The sequence below is a fragment of the Notolepis coatsorum genome, assembly GCF_963971535.1.
Source record: "Notolepis coatsorum genome assembly, chromosome: 5".
NCBI lineage: Eukaryota > Metazoa > Chordata > Actinopteri > Aulopiformes > Paralepididae > Notolepis > Notolepis coatsorum.
The window spans coordinates 161,342,141-161,362,140 of record NC_140169.1 but is presented as its reverse complement, the minus strand read 5'-3'; the positions used below and the strand labels follow the sequence as shown (position 1 = coordinate 161,362,140).

Here is a 20,000-nt window from a genome sequence, read left to right as displayed (position 1 = left end):
ACATGGAACCTGAACAACTCACGGAAGTCTTACCAATAGAGACGCGCTCAGTGACGTACTCTATGGCGGGGGAATTTCCGCGGTGCACACGCCCAATTTTTCAGGGCGTGGGACCAGGAAACTCCCCCCCCCCCCCTACCCTGTACCGTGCCGAACAGCAACGTCACAGGAACCCTGAAGGACAGGGGGTTTTAACCCCTGACCAATCAGAAAAGGGGAGGAAAGGATTGCCAGTTCACCCCTTTACGACCCCTCACCCCTGATACGATGTAATGACAAAGTAGAGCATGACCCAGTCATAGCATGCTACATGAAGCATCTAACAGCTTCACATAGCTCATGTGCTAACCTGCTATCTGAGTTTTACTAAGGAAAAAACACAGAACAGAGAGGGCCCCTTTAAGAGCCCCAGTCCAGACTTACACATGTGCTTCTGTGGGCCAAACCTAACCCAGTTGTAGATCACAACGACACACACAACCCTTCATCACAACAAAAAATGGCAAAAGTACACTCTTACTACAGAGGAACGCCGTTTTTCATAACGAGAGAAGACACAAGTCCTCGATTATGTATTGGCCACAGACCTTGCTAAGCACACATGATAAGTGACCAAACAACCTTTTCTTTAGGAAAAAATAGTTTCTCAAGTGGAAGCACAACCCCAGTAACTTAAGCTGAGGGTTACATCGTATCCCCACAAACACAGTGACACAATATATTGTAAACAACATGTCTGAGAGGAGGGGGGGGAAGCCCCAGGGAAACCGGGCGGTCACCCCTCCTATCTTACCCTTGATACGACCAGGTTGAACAGCTAGTCCTGTTAATATGTGAACATGCTGTTCATTGTCATCACAGGCTGAGAAAAAGATTCATTCCTCAATCACATGTCACTAAGCATAGCTTCACAGGTTAACTAACCCTCTTAGTTGTGAGTTCACCCACGTTTATAAACGTTACATGAACACACATGTTCTCATCACAACTAACCAGTTAATCTTTACACATGTAAAAAGCAGCGCCGATTTTCTATGGAGAGAGAAGCTATACCAGTGACAAGACAATTCACACACAACACGCGTCGTATCCTCAATGTATTGCAGCAACACATGTTTTGGAAACATCATTATTACAAAACATTTAGAAGGGAAGAAAAGAAGAAGTGTTTAAAGTCCGGTCAGGACTCCTACCTTCACCCTGAGCGCAGGCCGAGAGGACTGCAACACTGGTCAACGGGACACCGAGTCGAACCCAGCATCTCCTGCTTTGGTGACAAGGGTATGTCCGCTATGCCACCGAGCCGCCATTCTCCATGTTGACGAAGTCCTCGCTGGCATGGCACCCGGGTGTAGGGTCGACTAACATCCTCTGTCAAAGATGACGTCGTAGTCAGAGTGTTTAAGGCATGTTATAGTCACAGTAACGTTCAACAGTGTAGCATTAAGCTAACAGCCGTCCGACTGATAGCAACAAGCTAACGTTTACTAGCCTAGTGAACACAACAAGCTAGCGCCGCAGCTAACAGCTATCACCTGAACTGTACACAACAACATAATAAGCCACACTTCAGACAGGCCGCCGCCTGAGTCCCTCCCCATCCTAAGAGGGAAGAGAAAAAGAAATGTCAAACACAGTTTTCAACTGTGATTTACCAGACATACAGCGGAGCCGGCACAATTCCCGTATGGGCTGCAGCCGACTTGAGCATGGAACTCCCAATAACGAAGATCCATGCCCACTTTTCCTCGTGCCTTAGGGTGTACTTCCACATTCATGTGAAAGATGGGGCCTGCACGGGACAGAGAAGCATCCGCTCGTCCAGAGAATCCCGGGTTCAACCAGGTCTTGGTCGCGGCCCACTAGGTTGACCATCATGGGCGTCAGACCAAGATCCTCCGTCCGCCGCTTAAGAAGCCGAGCAGAGGACCCCAATCCGGGGAAGGCCTTTGTAAAAATGGTCAGCTAACCCCCATAGCGTTAACAGACAACTAGCGCTCGCAAGCAAAACAGTACTCACCCAGCACGGAAGCAAACCGGCTTCTCACAACAGCCGGTGCCTCCCACAGTCCAGCTGTATAACCGGAGGTTCAATACCTATCCAGCCGCAGCAAGGAGGACTGCAGTTGGGGAGTATATCAGCGGCGCGAGCCCCTAATACGAAAAAGCCGGTGGAGGTCAGAATGATCATCATCTTCCAGACACTCCAGTGACGAAGACAATATCGCCGTATTTTCTCGAAAATAGTGAGAGAGAAAATAAAGATATAATGTCAACGTATCTTCCCGTCTTCTGTTTTCCTCTCAACTTTCTTCAGCTTAACAACCTCGTCAAGTGATGTATACAACAGGCACTTCCTTGTGGTGAAAGTGAAGAAGGAGGCGAGTAGGTGACCACACACCTGCTTATGAAGGTAGCGGATAGGGGTGTGGCCAGACGGATGTTGGTATGTAAAGGTACATTGTGGATTTTTATTCAGTGCATGTGCACGAAGTGAGGTTAGTGCAGATGACGCTGAGCGGCAGCCAGTATGATATAGAACCTTCTGTAGTGTGGTAGTGAAAGGTTAACCGTCTGTAGTGTGGTAGTGAACCTTCTGTAGTGTGGTAGTGAAAGGGTTAACCTTCTTTAGTGTGGTAGTGAAAGGTTAACCGTCTGTAGTGTGGTAGTGAAAGGGTTAACCTGCTGTAGTGTGGTAGTGAAAGGGTTAACCTTCTGTAGTGTGGTAGTGAAAGGGTTAACCTTCTGTAGTGTGGTAGTGAAAGGTTAACCGTCTGTAGTGTGGTAGTGAACCTTCTGTAGTGTGGTAGTGAAAGGATTAACCTTCTTTAGTGTAGTAGTGACAGGTTAACCGTCTGTAGTGTGGTAGTGAAAGGGTTAACCATCTGTAGTGTGGTAGTGAAAAGGTTAACATTCTGTAGTGTGGTAGTGAAAGGGTTAACCTTCTGGTAGTGTGGTAGTGAAAGGGTTAACGAAGGGTTATGTATATAACCCAGTTCTATGAGTTAAATGGTGCGCTCAGCACCTGTTCTGCACTGTACTTCACTTCGTGCACGAGCACTGAATAAAAAATTCCACCATGTACCTTTACCTCCCAACATTCGTCTGACCACACCCCCTTCCGCTTACCTTCATAAGCAGGTGTGTGGCCACCTACTCGCCTCCTTCCCAAACATTCACCACAAGGTGAGATCAAGGGCCACAGCGGCGTCCAGGTGCTGAGCGCACCATTTAACTCATAGAACTGGGTTATATACATAACCCTTTGTTCTATGACGTTAATGGATTGCTCAGCACCTGTTCTGCAACAGGGGCTGAGCGGGAGCCATAGCCCGACAAATGTACCCCGCTGAGGCCCCCCACAACCATCAGACCGGGGAAGACCGAGCCCCCCCGACCCTCCCTAATGGAGGATACCCCCCCTATTGGAGGTTCACGGGAGGGCGACGGATCCGACCGTGCGAAGAGGCACTCAAGCAACTCAATGCACAGGGTGAGCGGACCGTGGCTTGACCCCACGACTACACACACGCACAACCCGCATGCCACCCGGGAACGAACGGAAGGAACAACCTTGTTACTGCCCCCAGAAATCACGGGGTTTAAGAGCAAACCCAACCCCGTGGCAAGGCTGTAGCAGCGGAGCGCGAAGGAAGACCCAGACCCACTGAAGGGACTGGACCTCCTGGAACGGGGGCCCGGAGAGGTCAATGACGCCAGGCATCAAGACCCCACCAGGCGGTCACTTAGTGACACCACCCCCCACATCGCCAGCGTATTCGGATAAGGCCCCTCCAAGAGCGGGCCCTTGCCCCCCAATAGCACACCGCCTGGCACACTGACCCTGCAGAACAGGCAGTCAGCATGGCCGTAAGCACACAAAAAAGGTTAACCAACGGAAGCAGGCAGCATACCGGGGAAACCAGGCAACAGTGCCTGGAGCACTGTGGACGAGACAGGCGCCAAAGGAGTCAGCTGAAAACAGCCCCCCCGGCGGAAGGGGCGTATGCTGGCATTGGTGCATGACAAAGCCTCAATTAAAAAAAAAACACCCAGAGGGGTCGAGGCAGAGAAGGCTGACATGATAGGCAGACGTCATGAACGTGCAGGGGCACACTCAACCGGGTAACCCGGGAGTTGACACTGCTCCAACATACCAGAGAATCAACCACCCTCTTGGTACCGGTTGTTCCTATAACCCCTCAGAAAAAAGGGTTATCCCAGGCCTACGGTATCAACGAAACTTTACTTTGGACCGGGCCCGGCGGCTCGGGAAGTACACAGGGTTACCAGAGGAGGTCCAAAGACCACCCCAACAGCCCTCTCTTCGCCATGCGTGAGAGAGGAGCGAAGAAAAAAGGAGAACCAGCCCCCATGATAGTGCCAGGTACAAAGTACCCAACAAGGATCTCCATAACGCCTAACCTCGTAACGCCCCGGGCCGACCCAGCCTTTTTTCCCCCTGTAAAAAAGCCCAAGTCCCTCAGGGTACCAGAACAGCAGATCTGCATCCCCGGCAGACAAACGGGTTAACTGACCTGGACCAGTGCGACCAGAACCAGTCTTGTGCCCTAACCACGCCGACATGCCTACTCCAGGAGAAGGGGCAGATATGAAAAGAGGGCGCCACCCAGTCTTCCGGTGTGAACCGCACTCGGTGGCCCACCCCAAGGGCGTGAGACCCCTCTACATATGTTCAGAACCATTCCGTTATCATCCCCCAGATATGAACGAGAATCCGTCGAGAACCAGTAACAGGTTGTCGGAAGAGGAAAATCCTCCATCCCAGTTGCTTTATAAAAACGCTGTTTTAACCACAAGCAACCAAGGCGTACTAGCTATCCGCATGATCTGTAACAGAACAACCCGAGCTAGCACTATGCATGCGTCGGGACACAACCACATCAATGAACAGGCTATTTAGACCTTTCAGTGAATCCCCAAGGCGCCCAGGGGAAACGACAAGAGGGGTGTGGTGCTTCCTATACCTATTCTTTTATAAAAAAGAAGGAAGCACCAACAGACATGAATCCCATTCGACACAGCCGGGGGTAAAAACTGTTTACATTTTTACATCCAGTCACCCCTATCACAGAGGATTTCAGACTGAATTTCCCAGAGAGCCTTCCCACGTGAGTCGTAGAATGAAAAAGCCATGGTAACTATGAGTCATGTGACCAACCGACTCAAGTTACACATAAAATCGAACGTAGAGTCCTACGTTCTATCCCGACACTTTGACATCAACAGATCGTACCTAAAGATCGAACTCACGGAAGCCATCGTCAACAGCAACGTGCGTAGTGACGTATGCTATGACGGGGGGAAACCCAACACTCAACGCCTGTTTTTAATAGGAGCAGAGTCAGGGTAACCCTTCCCCCCCCCCCCCCCCCCTCCCTGCCAAGTCGCCTAACGGCTTGGCCCCGACTGGCCTAACAGGAGACGAGTAAAACCCCCTGACCAATCAGAAGAGGGAAGGAGGGGTTTATTCGGCACCCCCCTCACAAACCCTTCCCCCTGCACACAATAACAACTGTAGCATATGATACCTTTGGTAGAATGCTAATGAATAGCGCAAGCTAATACAATGCATGCTACCCACAGAACTGTGAACATGGTTTACAACAAAACCAAGTCGTGTGTGCGTGTGTGTGAATCCTACACCCGCATCCCATGTTGTACATAGAAAAGACACTGATAGAGAGAGCGAACGGCTAGGCCGTGGAACGTGTGTATACGAGCATTACTGCAACTAACACAACAGTGTTGTAGCTCAATATTACTTGTGTAAGCAACAGACCATACAACCAGCCTCTACCTGCATGCTCATAACACGAACTCAACCCTTCTATCAATGTATACTAGTGAAGATTCACACTTTGCAACCTCATCATATGTTTTGGTGAAGAAACACACAGTTTGTTTAACAAAAAATACAGTCCCCCTTCAGAGGGGACTTTTTATTTTTGAACAAATTATATGAGAGGCCGGGGAGGGAATTAACAGAGGGGACCACAGTGGAAAAAAGTCACTGCCTAGCGGCGCCGGCCGCCTCGAGCCGCTCGGGATTTGCCACCCCGGGAAGCCCCGGAGGGACGGTAGACAATCGGCGGCTGGTCACGACGATCCCTACCGTCTCCTCCAGGCGTGGATGGGCCGGCTGCAGCAGCGGCGCCCTCTCTCCTCCTGGCCTTCTTCGAAGGGCCAGCAGTGGCGGTGGTAGCAGCAGCAGTCACGGCGGAGGAAGCTCGACGACGTGGCAGCCGTCTGACTCCACCAGCGATGTCGGGAGGGGGAAAATGAGGCTGAAGCACGGAGCGCTCCTCCTGCATTTCTCTGCACGTCGAGGTCATCACATGCAGGGCCTTCCCGAACAGTCCAGCGTCGGAGAGGGGTGCCGTTAGAAGAGGGGCTCTCTTCTTCTCCGGCACACCGGCCTGCTCCAGCCAAAGGTGGCGCTGGATCAGAGTCGCCAGGGCGCGCACTTTCCCAGCGGATATGGCCTGCAGCTGAGTCAGATGCAGGACAGCTCCTGCCGCCTGGGTGAGCTGGTCATGTTGGACATCACCCAGCTCCATGCCGCCCGTCAACATCCCGGACATAAATCTTGCCAGCTGCGCGGCGTTAGACGCGGCAGCCAGAGATTGCGTTCCAAATGACTGGTCGCTCCAATAAGCCAACCGCCTCGCCGATTTCCCTTGAGGAACCGGCTTGCGTAACGGCTCCCACACCACCTCCGGACAGAGGAGAGCGGCCATCGGCCTATCAAGCTGTGGCACGCCCTCTCTCATACCGTCGAACAAACCCGCCACCCGCGTGACTGGCACGTAGGCGGGGGTGAGGCCAATGATGTGGGACACCACCTGGCCCCGACGAACATAGGCCCCCATTGAGGGGAAAAATGGGTAGACAACGCCGCATCCCTCACATGCAGCAGGCTACGACTGGTCAAGGAGCCACATTCTGATGTGGCTGATAGTAGGGCATCCTGCCGACGAGTCAGAGGGTCTTCCCCGACATCCTCAAACAAGGCGCCCCAAGGAGACCCCTCACCCCCCTCCAGTGTTACCTGGACGGGCGGGATACATGTCTCCACCGGGCCTTCGAATAAGAACCCGTCTGCCTCCACCATGTAATCCTCTGTTTCCATCGGGCAGGTAGAGACCGACGCATCCTCATCGGGCTCCAGCAATTCACCAAACCCAGGCCGTTCGCGTCTGCAAGCCACCATCTTGCGACGGGAGCGAGCAGACGCAAAAAGTTTGCGTCTCAAATCCTCCGGAACCAAAGGAACCGGCCGCTCAACAGCGGACGATTCCCTGGAAGCAGAGGAACCAGAGCCATGACCAGGCCATCGCAGAAGCGACGGCACCGGTGCACCAGCTCTTTGGAGAGGCAAACTACCCATCGGACGCCTACCGGGCGTGGCTGCCAACCACGAGAGAGGCAACAGCCCCGCACCAGAATGCACGACGGAGGCGGAAATGGAGAACCGCTGGTGGAGAGTGGCTCTGCGACTCTCCGAAGTAGACATTATGACTTATCTTTTTCTATCGAATATTTATGAGAGAAGAAAAAAATAAGCACAATGTAAACACGTCTCAACTTTCTTCAGCTAACAACCTCGTCAAGTGGGGATCTACCGAAGGCACTTCCTTGTGGTGAAAGTGAAGAAGGAGGCGAGTAGGTGGCCACACACCTGCTTATGAAGGTAAGCGGAAGGGGGTGTGGTCAGACGGATGTTGGGAGGTAAACGTACATGGTGGAATTTTTTATTCAGTGCTCGTGCACAAAGTGAAGTACAGTGCAGAACAGGTGCTGAGCAATCCATTAACGTCATAGAACCTTCTGTAGTGTGGTAGTGAAAGGGTTAACCTTCTGGTAGTGTGGTAGTGAAAAGGTTAACCTTCTGTAGTGTGGTAGTGAAAGGGTTAACCTTCTGGTAGTGTTGTAGTGAAAGGGTTAAAGAGAGATTACACACTAAAGTCCACCTTTTCATCTGAAACTGGTAGCCTATTAGTCAGTACAGTACTGGGAAATATAAATCCTGGTCAGATTCTTAACGGTGAGTTGCGTATTTAATGAATGGGTGATATTAGCTGGACAAATACGGCCCACTGCTCTCTGAGCCGTCTGGCTACATATGATGATAGATGATAGAGCTGGTCGTCTGGTAATCTGAAGGTTCCCGGTTCGATTCCGGGCTCCTCCCGGGCAGCGTGTCGAATTGTCCTTGAGCAAGACACTTAACCCTTTCACTGCCACACTACAGAAGGTTAACCCTTTACTATCACACTACCGATGGTTACCGTCGGTAGTGCGATAGTAAAGGTTTAACCTTCTGTAGTGTGGCAGTGAAAGGGTTAACCTGATGTTGTGTGGCAGTGAAAGGGTTAACCGTTTGGTAGTGCGGCAGTGAAAGGGTTAGCCCCTAACTGCTCCCGATGAGCAGGTTGGCACCTTGCATGGTCACCTCCGCCGTCCGTGTGTGTGTGAGTGGGTGGATGTGAGGCATATGTCGTAAAGCGCTTTATAAACACGGTCCATTTACCGTGATGATATATCTGTACACTGGCCTGCAGGAGCGAACCGCAGTAACCTCGCAAACAGTGAAACTGAGAAAAATGGCTTTAAAGTTCTTTGACTGTCCAGTGATTTTGTAGTTACTGCAATTCTTTAGACCCTTTTTCTCTGAAACAGAGCGAGATTGAACTCTGAAAGTTTGTCACGAGATAAAACAGATATTGAGAAGGTCAGTTTCACTTTTAACAGAATTTTTTAAAAGGGCAGTATAGTTCTATCCTGTTCTATCTTCTGTACATCAGGGTTTCTTAAACCATGGGACAGGGCCCAAAATGGGTCAGGGCTGTCTCAGGCCGGGTCCCCACTTGATAGTGTTTTATTTATTTATTTTTTATTTCTCTTTCTCCAATTTTTCAGTTTTTCTCCCTGCCCCAATTTAGTCGCCGTGCCAATTCCCCCCCCCCCCCCCCCCCTACCTGGCTGCATGTTCTCCTACGAGTCGGTACAAGGGCGTCCCGAAGCCGACTCCTCCGATACGTGCGGCGACTGCCATGCAGTGACGTCTTCTCACTTGGCAGCGAGGACTCTCATTGGTGAAGTGTAACGCGTGGGAGGGCACGCTATCTCCACCAAGTCCTGCCCCCTCTGAGCAAGCGCCGAGACCTGACCTGTAGGCGTCGCTGTCCACAACGCCAGATTCCCACCCACCAGCTTCCCACCCCCTAACACTGCCAATTGTATTAGTATGAACGACCAGCCAAGCTGGTAGCAACGTCGAGAGCTGGGCTCGAACCCAGCATCTCCTGCGTTGGTGACTGATTGATTGATTGATTGATTTTATTGATGGATTAAAAAACACACAACAAGGATCCAAAGGATAACATGAGAAAGAGTAAACCCTTATTTCCGTCATGGTCCCAGGGCTGTTAGGCCACAACAAAAACACTACAATAACACAAAACACATACATTTAAAATATTATAAGACTAACCTATCGCTAAAATTGTATACCCACAATAACTAAAAACTGGTTGGAAACCCATTCAAACTATAGGGGGCTATTCCTCTATTCTGTCCATGAGCCACTTCCTGACGCTTCTCTTGAGGCTGTGGAGGCTCGAGCTCTGCTTGATGGGGATAGGCAGCTTGTTCCAATCCTGGGCTCCAGAGAAAGTAAGAGAGCACTGGCCCAGTTTGGATCGGAAAGAAGCAGGCTTCAGGTTTGCTATGCTTGCTCTAGTTCTGTGGTTGTGGGATTCATTGACCGGGGTGAAGTAGTTCTGGAGGTATCTAGGGGATCTTTGGTTTATAATATTGTGCACTATGTTCAGTCTGAGCATATCTCCGCTACGCCACCTGAACGCCCACTTGATGGTGTGTTTTAACATGACTCTGTCCCAGACAGACAGACAGACAGACAGACAGACAGCACCCAGACAGACAGACAGACAGACAGACAGACAGACAGACAGACAGACAGACAGACAGACAGACAGACAGACAGACAGACAGACAGACAGACAGACAGACAGACAGAACCCAGACAGACAGACAGACAGACAGACAGACAGACAGACAGACAGACAGACAGACAGACAGACAGACAGACAGACAGACAGACAGACAGACAGACAGACAGACAGACAGACAGACAGACAGAACCCAGACAGACAGACAGACAGACAGACAGACAGACAGACAGACAGACAGACAGACAGACAGACAGACAGGGACAAGTATTTATCTTGTTTCCTGGTAATTGTGCCTGTTTGCTGAGAGAAGTATAGCATATGGTGTTTTATGAATTTAGATAAGATAATATAAGATATTCCTTTATTGATTTTTGGCGTCATAGCAGCATGGGGGAGGGGGAGGGGAGGTACAGGTATGGGCAGGGTAATGGTAGAAAGACATAGGAAATACAATTATAGTACAGATAAAAATAAGCAGTATAAACAATATAATCTGAATATAAGTATATGAGCAAGTAAACAGTGTAATCTAAGGTGCAGATGAGGGTCTGTATGCTCTATATCAGTTATATTATACGTAAGGGATAATGACGAGGTCATTGTCGCAAAATAATTGACCGACGCGGAGTTTAGAATACAGAGGTGTTATTATTTTGCGACAATGACCGAGTATAGGCTATACATTATCCCGCTTATTACATGGCTAACTTACTAACAATATACCTAATTCATTTTACACCATCGACAAGACGAGATCAAATGCAGACGCAGTTGTTCTGTGGCTCTGTCAGCCCAAATAAAGTGATTATTATTATCGCCGGCAGCCGGCAGGTGTGTCTGATTGCACTGATCCAGTGTGTGTCAGTGGGCTTGATTGCTTCAGCTGCGAAAAGCAATAATCACAGGTGATTATTGCGCGTTGCCCATGGCAGCGGTCAGTTATCGAAAAATAATTCACCGCTGTCAGGGGCTATTGACCAATCACAATCAAGCATTTCGGCGAATGTGAAAACGCCATGTAATAAGTTACAATAATTAAGGTAAATTCAGGTAAAAAAAAAAAGAAGGTTTTAAATAATGCTTTATTGTTGTCACTGGGGGGATCCGTTCAAACTGCAGATCAACTGGCCCATTTTGTCTTCAAAACGGACACCTTTACATATGTGCCTTTACACATATGTTGGATTATGTAATTGGTTTGTCATGACAAACAAATAAAAAAATCGCGATGTACCCGGTGGTTACAACAACACACAGTGACTACATGCAGTCACTGTGTGTTGTTGTAGCCACCGGGTAATTCGCGATTTTTTTTATTTGTTTGTCATGACAAACCAATTACATAATCCAACATATGTGTAAAGGCACAACATATTCCAGTTAACGGTATCTTTTTTTAATGATTCGTTACGGCGTAGTCAATACTTCCATGCGTATAAATTGAGGAAGGCGAGACCTCTACTTCCATGCGTATAAATTGAGGAAGGCGAGACCTCTGCCGCTCTGCCGCACGCTGCAACACACAGAGCGGCAGGCGTGGATAAGGGGGCGTGCTAGCGTGCCGTCACGTGGGCGTCGTGGCCAATCAGAGAAACACTGAACGCAAGTTAGTTACCTTAAGTGTTCACGCGTACAGGACGAGGACACGCGGTGACTCTCGCTGAGACACTATTGAGCCACAGAGTAATAACCTACAACTTTAGAACTATACCTAGGAAATCGGTCGTGTGTGTGTGCGTGTGTGTGTGTGTGTGTGTGTGTGTGTGTGTGTGTGTGTGTGTGTGTGTGTGTGTGTGTGTGTATGTGTGTATGTGTGTGTGTGTGTGTGTGTGTGTGTGTGTGTGTGTGTGTGTGTGTGTGTGTGTGCGTGCGTGTGTGTGTGTATGAATTATCTGAATGCTTTTAAGCGTCTGGAAGAATTATGAATTCTAATACGAAGTACTATATCCATTCAGAACACGGGGAAATTTTTTTTATTCCCCCCCCCCCCCCCCTCTCCTCGTGGCTTAGTGAAAGACTCGAAGCGCTGTTGTGACAGCCCGGCTCCAATTTCACCTCGATCCACTTTGACGAGCGTCTCCTCGACGACCTGGATTTGAATAAGCCATTTTTGTGTTTACACTATCAGCCAGTATTCTCACAAATATTGGAATAGAAGAAGAATAAAGGAGAGAGAAAGACGCCCGCCGTTTGCTCAAGCACAATGAGTGGGGGTACTTGACAGTATTATCAGCGCTGGCGTATTGACTTTGTAACGCGTCTGAGCAGTGTGTTGCCGCGGCATCAAGGAGAGAGGGCGCGCGCGCGGCTCCAGGCTGTGATGAGGGTTTGCATTGAAGCAGTCAGTTACTGGCTTTGATCTGCACTTCAGAAAGGATTGCCTGCCTCAATCCTTATCAAAGACTTAACTATATAACTTAACGCTGGAGAAAGAATTACAGATTTTGTAAGCTCCCACCCCCCCCCCCCCCATCCCTATTTACACACACAGACACACACACACGCACGCACGCACACACACACACACACACACACACACACACACACACACACACACACACACACACACACACACACACACACACACACACACACACACACACACAGGAAGATGGGTTCAAATAGGTTGTCAAGTCTCGAGACTCTTAACCACCAAAAACCTCTACGGACTACGTCGTATGACGTATATCATGCCAGTTAGGGCACCTTGTGTATCAAACCTTTATTTGAATAGGCTGGTTAATTAAGAACAAGTTCTTATTTTCAATAACGACCGTACCTCCCCTCCCCCATGCTGCTATGATGCCGGAATTTCCCCAAGGGTATCAATAAAGGAATATCTTATCTGATTTAGTGTGGATAACCACATCTGGCTTGGCTCTGGATGTTGTAATGATAAACAAAAATAGAGTATTTCCTCTAGTATGTATAGTTTTAAAACGTTCTGTTGTGTTTGTTTGTTTATGGTTCATATTCAGAGAGGCGTGGGTGTATTATTTAAATGTAGAGTAGTCCCTTCAGTTCCTAACACATCTTCTGGTGTAGAAACATCAATGGTGCCACATGGTGATTTGCGATTGAAACAGCTGTCCAGTGGTAATTAGCCTACTGTATGCTATAGCTGGTTAAGGACGGGGGTTAGTTTTGTCCTTGAAGCGTTTGCAATTGATAAGTCACTACAGTAGTGACATCAAGGTGAGTGTTAGGAACTGGAGACTACAGTAGTGACTAGGGATGGGCATTTTTAAGAAAAATCCAGATCCATTGATCGCATGCTAATACTCAAGTGATTGTGTATTACTCGTGGAGGGGAAAATAACTAAAATCTTTTTTCTTTTTTGAATATTATTATTATAATTTTTTTATTAAAACTTAATTTAGTTCATTCACATATATGTTTAATGAAACCAACAAACAGTTATAATCTTACACATACATGTGAAACAAATATGTAAAAAAAAAAAAATCATACATTTTTTCTCATAGCTGCGAGTAATCGATCGATTACTCACGCCCATCCCTAGTCAAGTCAAGTCAAGTCAAGAGTTTTATTTGTCACGGCATACAAGTATACAATGAAATGCGGGTGGTCTTGCCCGCAACGATGTGCAATACAGTAGTAACAACATATAATAGAATCCAATAAAACAACATTGTGCAATAAACAAGTAACATAGTAGGGCATATCGGTATTTGTACATAAGTTATTTACAGAGCATGAAGGACATGCTAGGTCCTGTGGTAGTGCAATACACTGTTAGCTACGGATGAGGCACTGGGTCTTTCTGTACATTGCTATTTTATACAATCTCAGGTTATGCTATACTATTTTTAAAGTGACCTTTCCTTAGTGGCCATACGTGTGGGCGTGTGCAGCATGAATGTGTGCTTGCTCATGTTAAAGTGGCTGCTAGTGTGTGAGCGTGTACAGTGTGTGTGTCGTGTGTGTGCTCATGTGTGCTTGTGTGTGGAGAGATCAGTGTTCAAGGCTCTGATGGCCTGGGGGAAGAAGCTGAGCCGAAGCCTCTCTGTCCTAGTAGCTGGGGTTCGCAGGTCTGCCTGACCTCAGCAGCATGAACAGGCTGGGGTGGTGTGGGTCTTTCATTATTCTGCAGGCTCTGGATTTGCACCTCTTGTTGTATAGAACCTGCAGGGGTGGTAGTGCAATACCCGTGGTACGCTCGGCTGAGCGCACCACTCTCTGTAGGGCCTTCTTGTCCTGTGCCGTGCTGTTTCCATACCAGGCAGTGATGTTTCCAGTCAAGATGCTCTCTACAGCTCCGGAGTAGAAGGACTGGAGTATCTTCCCAGATACTCTGAACTTCCTTAACTGTCTCAGGTGGTAGAGGCGCTGCTTCGCCTTTTTTACGACTGAGTCTATGTGTGTTGACCATGTCAGATCCTCTGAGATGTGGACCCCCAGGTACTTAAAGCTGCTCACCCTGTCCACGGTAGCCCCGTTTATCCTCAGTGGTGTGTGTGTCTCCTGCTGTCCTCTCCTATAATCCACGATCAGCTCCTTAGTTTTACCAATGTTCAGGAGCAGGCTGTTGTCCTGGCACCAGCGTTCCAGTACCTCAACCTCCTCCCGGTAGGCCTTCTCGTCGTTGTCCGAGATCAGCCCCACCACCACTGTGTCATCCGCAAACTTCACTATGTGTGTGTGTGTGTGTGTGTGTGTGTGTGTGTGTGTGTGTGTGTGTGTGTATGTGCGTGCGTGTGTGTGTGTGTGTGTGGTCTTCTATCAATTGCTGAGTCAGTCAACAACAGAATGAAATTATGTCTCTCATTCCTTATATTTTTCCTCTGGTTGTGGGTCCCCATTCGTTTATGTTTGGATTAAGATATCATTTGTGGTTGAGCGGTCAGGTGGCGTAGCGGAGATTGTGTTTGTTACCAATGCCGGAAAAGCTGGATTCGCCTGTTCGAATCCAGCTCCCGGCGTTGCTATCAGCTTGGCTGGCCGCTCACACTAATACGATTGGCAGTATTAGAGGGTGGGAAAGCTGAAGGGTGGGTCCTGGGCGTTGTGGACAGCGACCCCTACAGTTTGGTCGGGGCGCCTGCTCAGCAAGGGTAGGATCTAGGGAGAGATAGTGCGGCCTACCACACGCTACACTCTCCCCGGTGATAATCTGCGCGGCCAGGCTGGCCTGCCGGCAGGCTGCACATGCGTCGGAGGAAAGCATGTGACAGTCTCCGGTCTCCTGGACCAACAGTAGGGGAAAGTGCGCAACAACCAGGAAGGGTGGGATGGGAGAAAAATCGGGAAAAAGAGGGGAAGAAAGATAAGAAAAAAAAGAGAAAAAAAAAAAGAAAAAAATATATAATTTGTGCGTCATACTGTAGCAGCATGGGGGAGGGGAGGTACAGGTATGGGCAGGGTAGAAAGACCGAATATATTTAACAGTGTAAACGGATTACGGATTGGGCCTTTAAGTGAATTGACAATGTATAGAAACCTCCTCTCTCCACATTTACTTGACGAAGACCGTAAATAAACCGTGACGCTGTGATGTTAACCCTCCGTCAGCTGCTGGTGCCGATGTTGGTTCCCTGCTCAGCTCCGCCCTGATGCTCTCTCTGTGTGCTTCTGTTTCCCTGACATCATCCCTGACATCATCCGCGCTCACTACAGTACTTAAAAGGTGCTCAGCTGATTATAGATGGCCCTGTAAACACTACTGACAGACGTATAACTGGCTCCCATAACTGTAGCCTCTCGTCTGGCAAACGCTTCCTGTCAGACCCACGGGGGAAGGAACGGTTATCATTAAGTCACCGTCTTCTCTGGGCTGCTGCGTCAGACCTTACCTTACCAGACCTTACCTTACCTTACCAGACCTTACCTTACCAGACCTTACCAGACCTTACCTTACCTTACCAGACCTTACCTTACCAGACCTTACCTTACCTTACCAGACCTTACCAGACCTTACCTTACCTTACCAGACCTTACCTTACCAGACCTTACCTTACCTTACCAGACCTTACCTTACCTTACCAGACCTTACCAGACCTTACCTTACCTTACCATACCTTACCTTACCAGACCTTACCTTACCTTACCAGACCTTACCTTACCAGACCTTACCAGACCTTACCTTACCTTACCAGACCTTACCAGACCTTACTTTACCTTACCAGACCTTACCTTACCAGACCTTACCTTACCTTACCTTACCAGACCTTACCAGACCTTACCTTACCTTACCTTACCAGACCTTACCAGACCTTACCTTACCTTACCATACCTTACCTTACCTTACCAGACCTTACCAGACCTTACCTTACCTTACCAGATCTTACCAGACCTTACCTTACCTTACCTTACAGTACATTACCTTATCTTACCTTACCAGACCTTACCAGACCTTACCTTACCTTACCTTACCTTACAGTACATTACCTTACCAGACCTTCCCTTACCCTACCTTACCTTACCTTACAGTACCTTACCTTACAGTACCTTACCTTACCTTACCTTACAGTACCTTACCTTACCTTACCAGACCTTACCTTACCTTACCAGACCTTACCTTACCTTACCACTTTGTCCTGGGACCGCAGACTTAAATGATATAATAATAAATAATAAAATAAAATAAAATGTATTTGTAAGGCCCGACAACACACGTTAATGTCCCCATGGGGCCGGACACATGTCTTCTTTAAACAAGTCAAGAAGAAACATCACAATAAATCAAGAACAAAACAAAAACACCATGAAGTCCAAGAAATGTAAAAAAAAATTAAATAAATGAATGCAACACTCCCAGACATACCCCACGTGAAGGTAAGGAAAAACTCACTAAATAATTTGTGCCGGGACCACAGACCTGGCACCTCACCGGCTTGTCCCAATTGGATTTTACCATCCGGACAATTCTCTGATACTGAAACCTTGTTTTAATCTGACATTGGCCTGATATCCGACGGCAGTATCAGTAACATTGCATCCCTGTTACACTGACTGAGGTCTGAGAGATGATTTTGTTTGTTTGTTGTGTTGTGTGTTTGTTTCAGAAACCCGTCCCCGACGTTACGCTGTCCGGACCAGTGGTGCCGGAGCTTCTGCCACTTCATTGGCCAGTAAGTGTCTCCTCACCTCCACCTGGCTGTCCTCTCTGCTCTTTTCTCTGTCCGTTCACTGTCTTACCTCAGTAAACAAATATATTTTACAGTCATTTGTTCCAAATCCATGTTTCTTGTGGGGGTTGGGGTCTGTAACTATAGTTAGTTAACTAGCTACATGCGCCCCTTGGATGTGTTTGTAACTATAGCTAACTAGCTAGCTACATGCCTCTTGGATGTGTTTGTAACTATAGCTAACTAGCTAGCTACATGCGCCCCTTGGATGTGTTTGTAACTATAGCTAACTAGCTAGCTACTTGCGCCCCTTGGATGTGTTTGTAACTATAGCTAACTAGCTAGCTACATGCGCCCCTTGGATGTGTTTGTAACTATAGCTAACTAGCTAGCTACTTAAGTTGCGCCCCTTGGATGTGTTTGTAACTATAGCTAACTAGCTAGCTACATGCGCCCCTTGGATGTGTTTGTAACTATAGCTAACTAGCTAGCTACATGCCTCTTTGATGTGTTTGTAACTATAGCTAACTAGCTAGCTACATGCACCCCTTGGATGTGTTTGTAACTATAGCTAACTAGCTAGTTACATGCCTCTTGGATGTGTTTACTTTGTAACTACTTTGCAAAACATTAAACATCTTTGGAACCGTTTGTGATAGAGACTCGCTTTAAATTGTATCGTAATCGAGAGATTGTCATCTAAAAATTGAAAGTGTATCTCTCCGTCACCCACAGGCTATCTGGCAGTGCGCGGAAGTACGGCATAGAATCTTAAAATATCTAGATTGGTTGTTTTCACTGGACTGCATCTAATCTGCTCTAGGAGGGATATGCAAAAAGACTAATTTCAATTGCCTTGTGTACATTGACAATGGAAATAATCTTCTATTTGAATTTGAATGCTGTTGAAAACAACAGAAACCACTCTGATGTCACCTGTTATAGCACAAACATGTATAACACAAAGACATTTATATGAATATAATTCCATTTATTTTAAATCAGTTTTTGAAGTAATGGTTGGAACATGTGGCATCCCTGTCAGTACAGGGGTGCACACTCAGACACTGAGGGGGGATGGAAATTGATATTTTAACAGGCAGATTCTATCGAGCCTTTTATCTTCCCTTTCGTTGCTTTTCATTAGTGTAAATCTGCCACAGAGGAAGATTCTCATTCTCCCGACTTATCAGTCCAATCTAAGTACCAGATAAGATATAATTTCCTCCCCAGTGTGAGCTAAACAAATAATGTCAACGGTGACGTGTAATTGGTTGGTTAAAAAAAAAGAAAAAAGAAATATACAACCCTAATATCTACCACGCAGATGTATGTGAGGTCAAGCGATAATGAAAAAGAAAATAAAAAAAGATTGAATTTGTTTGGGGGGGGGGGGGGGGGGGGGGTTATTTGTCGGGTCGTGGGTTTTGTCTTGCTTCAGTGTTATTTGCGAGCAGCGTGATTGGATTGAATATTATTAGTGAATTGTCTGTTAACCCTTTTCGGGTGTAAAGGCTTCAGAGAGGTTTCCTCCATCTTTGAATTTTACCGCTCAGCGGCTTTCAATGGCCGCTGTGACATCATCACCATTAGAGCGCTCAAGCCTCAGAATTCGAATCGCGCCTGAAAGGGTTAACGTGCGTTCATGCCCTCAATGCCTGAGAGACATGATCCAGGATGGGAATCCCAACCTGAGAATGACATAAGAGCACGCTCGGGTTTGTTCCTGTGATTGGAATCCCAACTTGAGCGTGACAAAATTGGCAGCCGCTTTTGCATTTGGGGAACATCATCTGGGGTGGAACAGGGTGGGGTGACATGACATAAGAGCCAAGAGAACATGCTCAGGTTCCCCCCCCCCCGTGGTGGGAATCCCAACCTGAGCACGACAAAGGTGCAAAAATGGTGACAATTTACACGTGTGTCATGCGAAGGTTGGGATTCCCGCCCCCTGAGAACCGGGTGGAAAGCAATCCCAAACCTGAGCATGACATAAGAGCAAAATGGCCGCCATGTGAATAAGGTCAATTGGGGTCTTTTTTATTTATTTATTTTATTTGTTGTTGTTACTACTACCAACACAACCGTGCTGGACGGCGACAACAGAGTGAAAAGGGGCTCCGCAGAGCTCTGCTCCAGGCTTGCGCTCTACTGCCCAACACCGCTTTTATGGTTCTTCCCATAATATATGGTTCCAATCGCAGCGCTGGTGGTTGAGTGGTTTCTGGATTGAACCCTCTGTAATGTGGAGTAATGGATTGTATGATATGATATCAGAACTAATCTCTCCAAACACAGCCCACCAGGGGACACTGTGGAGGCTGCACAATGTTATCACCCAGTGCAGGCCGCTGGTGGAGCCTTTCAGAGCTCTGTCTGTGTGTGTGTGTGTGTGTGTGTGTGTGTGTGTGTGTGTGTGTGTGTGTGTCTCAGAGTGTGTGTGTGTGTGTCTCAGAGTGTGTGTGTCTCAGTCTCAGAGTGTGTGTGTCTCAGAGTGTGTGTGTGTCAGAGTGTGTGTGTGTCTCAGAGTGTGTGTGAGAATGTGTCTGTATGTGTGTGTGTGTCTGTCTGTATGTGTGTGTGTGTGTGTGTGTGTGTGTGTGTCTGTGTGTGTGTCTCAGAGTGTGTGTGTGTCTCAGAGTGTACAGTATGTGTCTGTATGTGTGTGTGTGTGTGTGTCTCAGAGTGTATGTGTCTGCATGTGTATGTGTGTGTGTGTGTCTCTGTGTGTCAGAGTGTGTGTGTGTCTCAGCATCAAATACAAAAAGAAAATACAAATACAAAATACAAATATGTCTTGTGTGCATATGTGTCTGTGTGTGTGCGTGTGCATATACTGTATGTGTGTGTGTGTGCGTGCGTACGTGTGTGTGTGCGTGCGTGTGTGTGTGTGCACATGTGTGTGTGTGTCTG

The 20,000-nt window shown here is 47.8% G+C and overlaps 1 protein-coding gene across 1 annotated transcript in view; it reads left to right on the top strand.

The window, feature by feature from the left end:
• Positions 1 to 20,000, top strand: part of myo3b (myosin IIIB) — a gene marked incomplete at its 3' end in the record, with an annotated part of 495,246 nt that overhangs the window by 41,067 nt on the left and 434,179 nt on the right. The window contains 1 exon segment of the mRNA XM_084314352.1: positions 17,025 to 17,090. Within this exon segment, the coding sequence (XP_084170478.1) occupies positions 17,025 to 17,090 (66 nt within the window).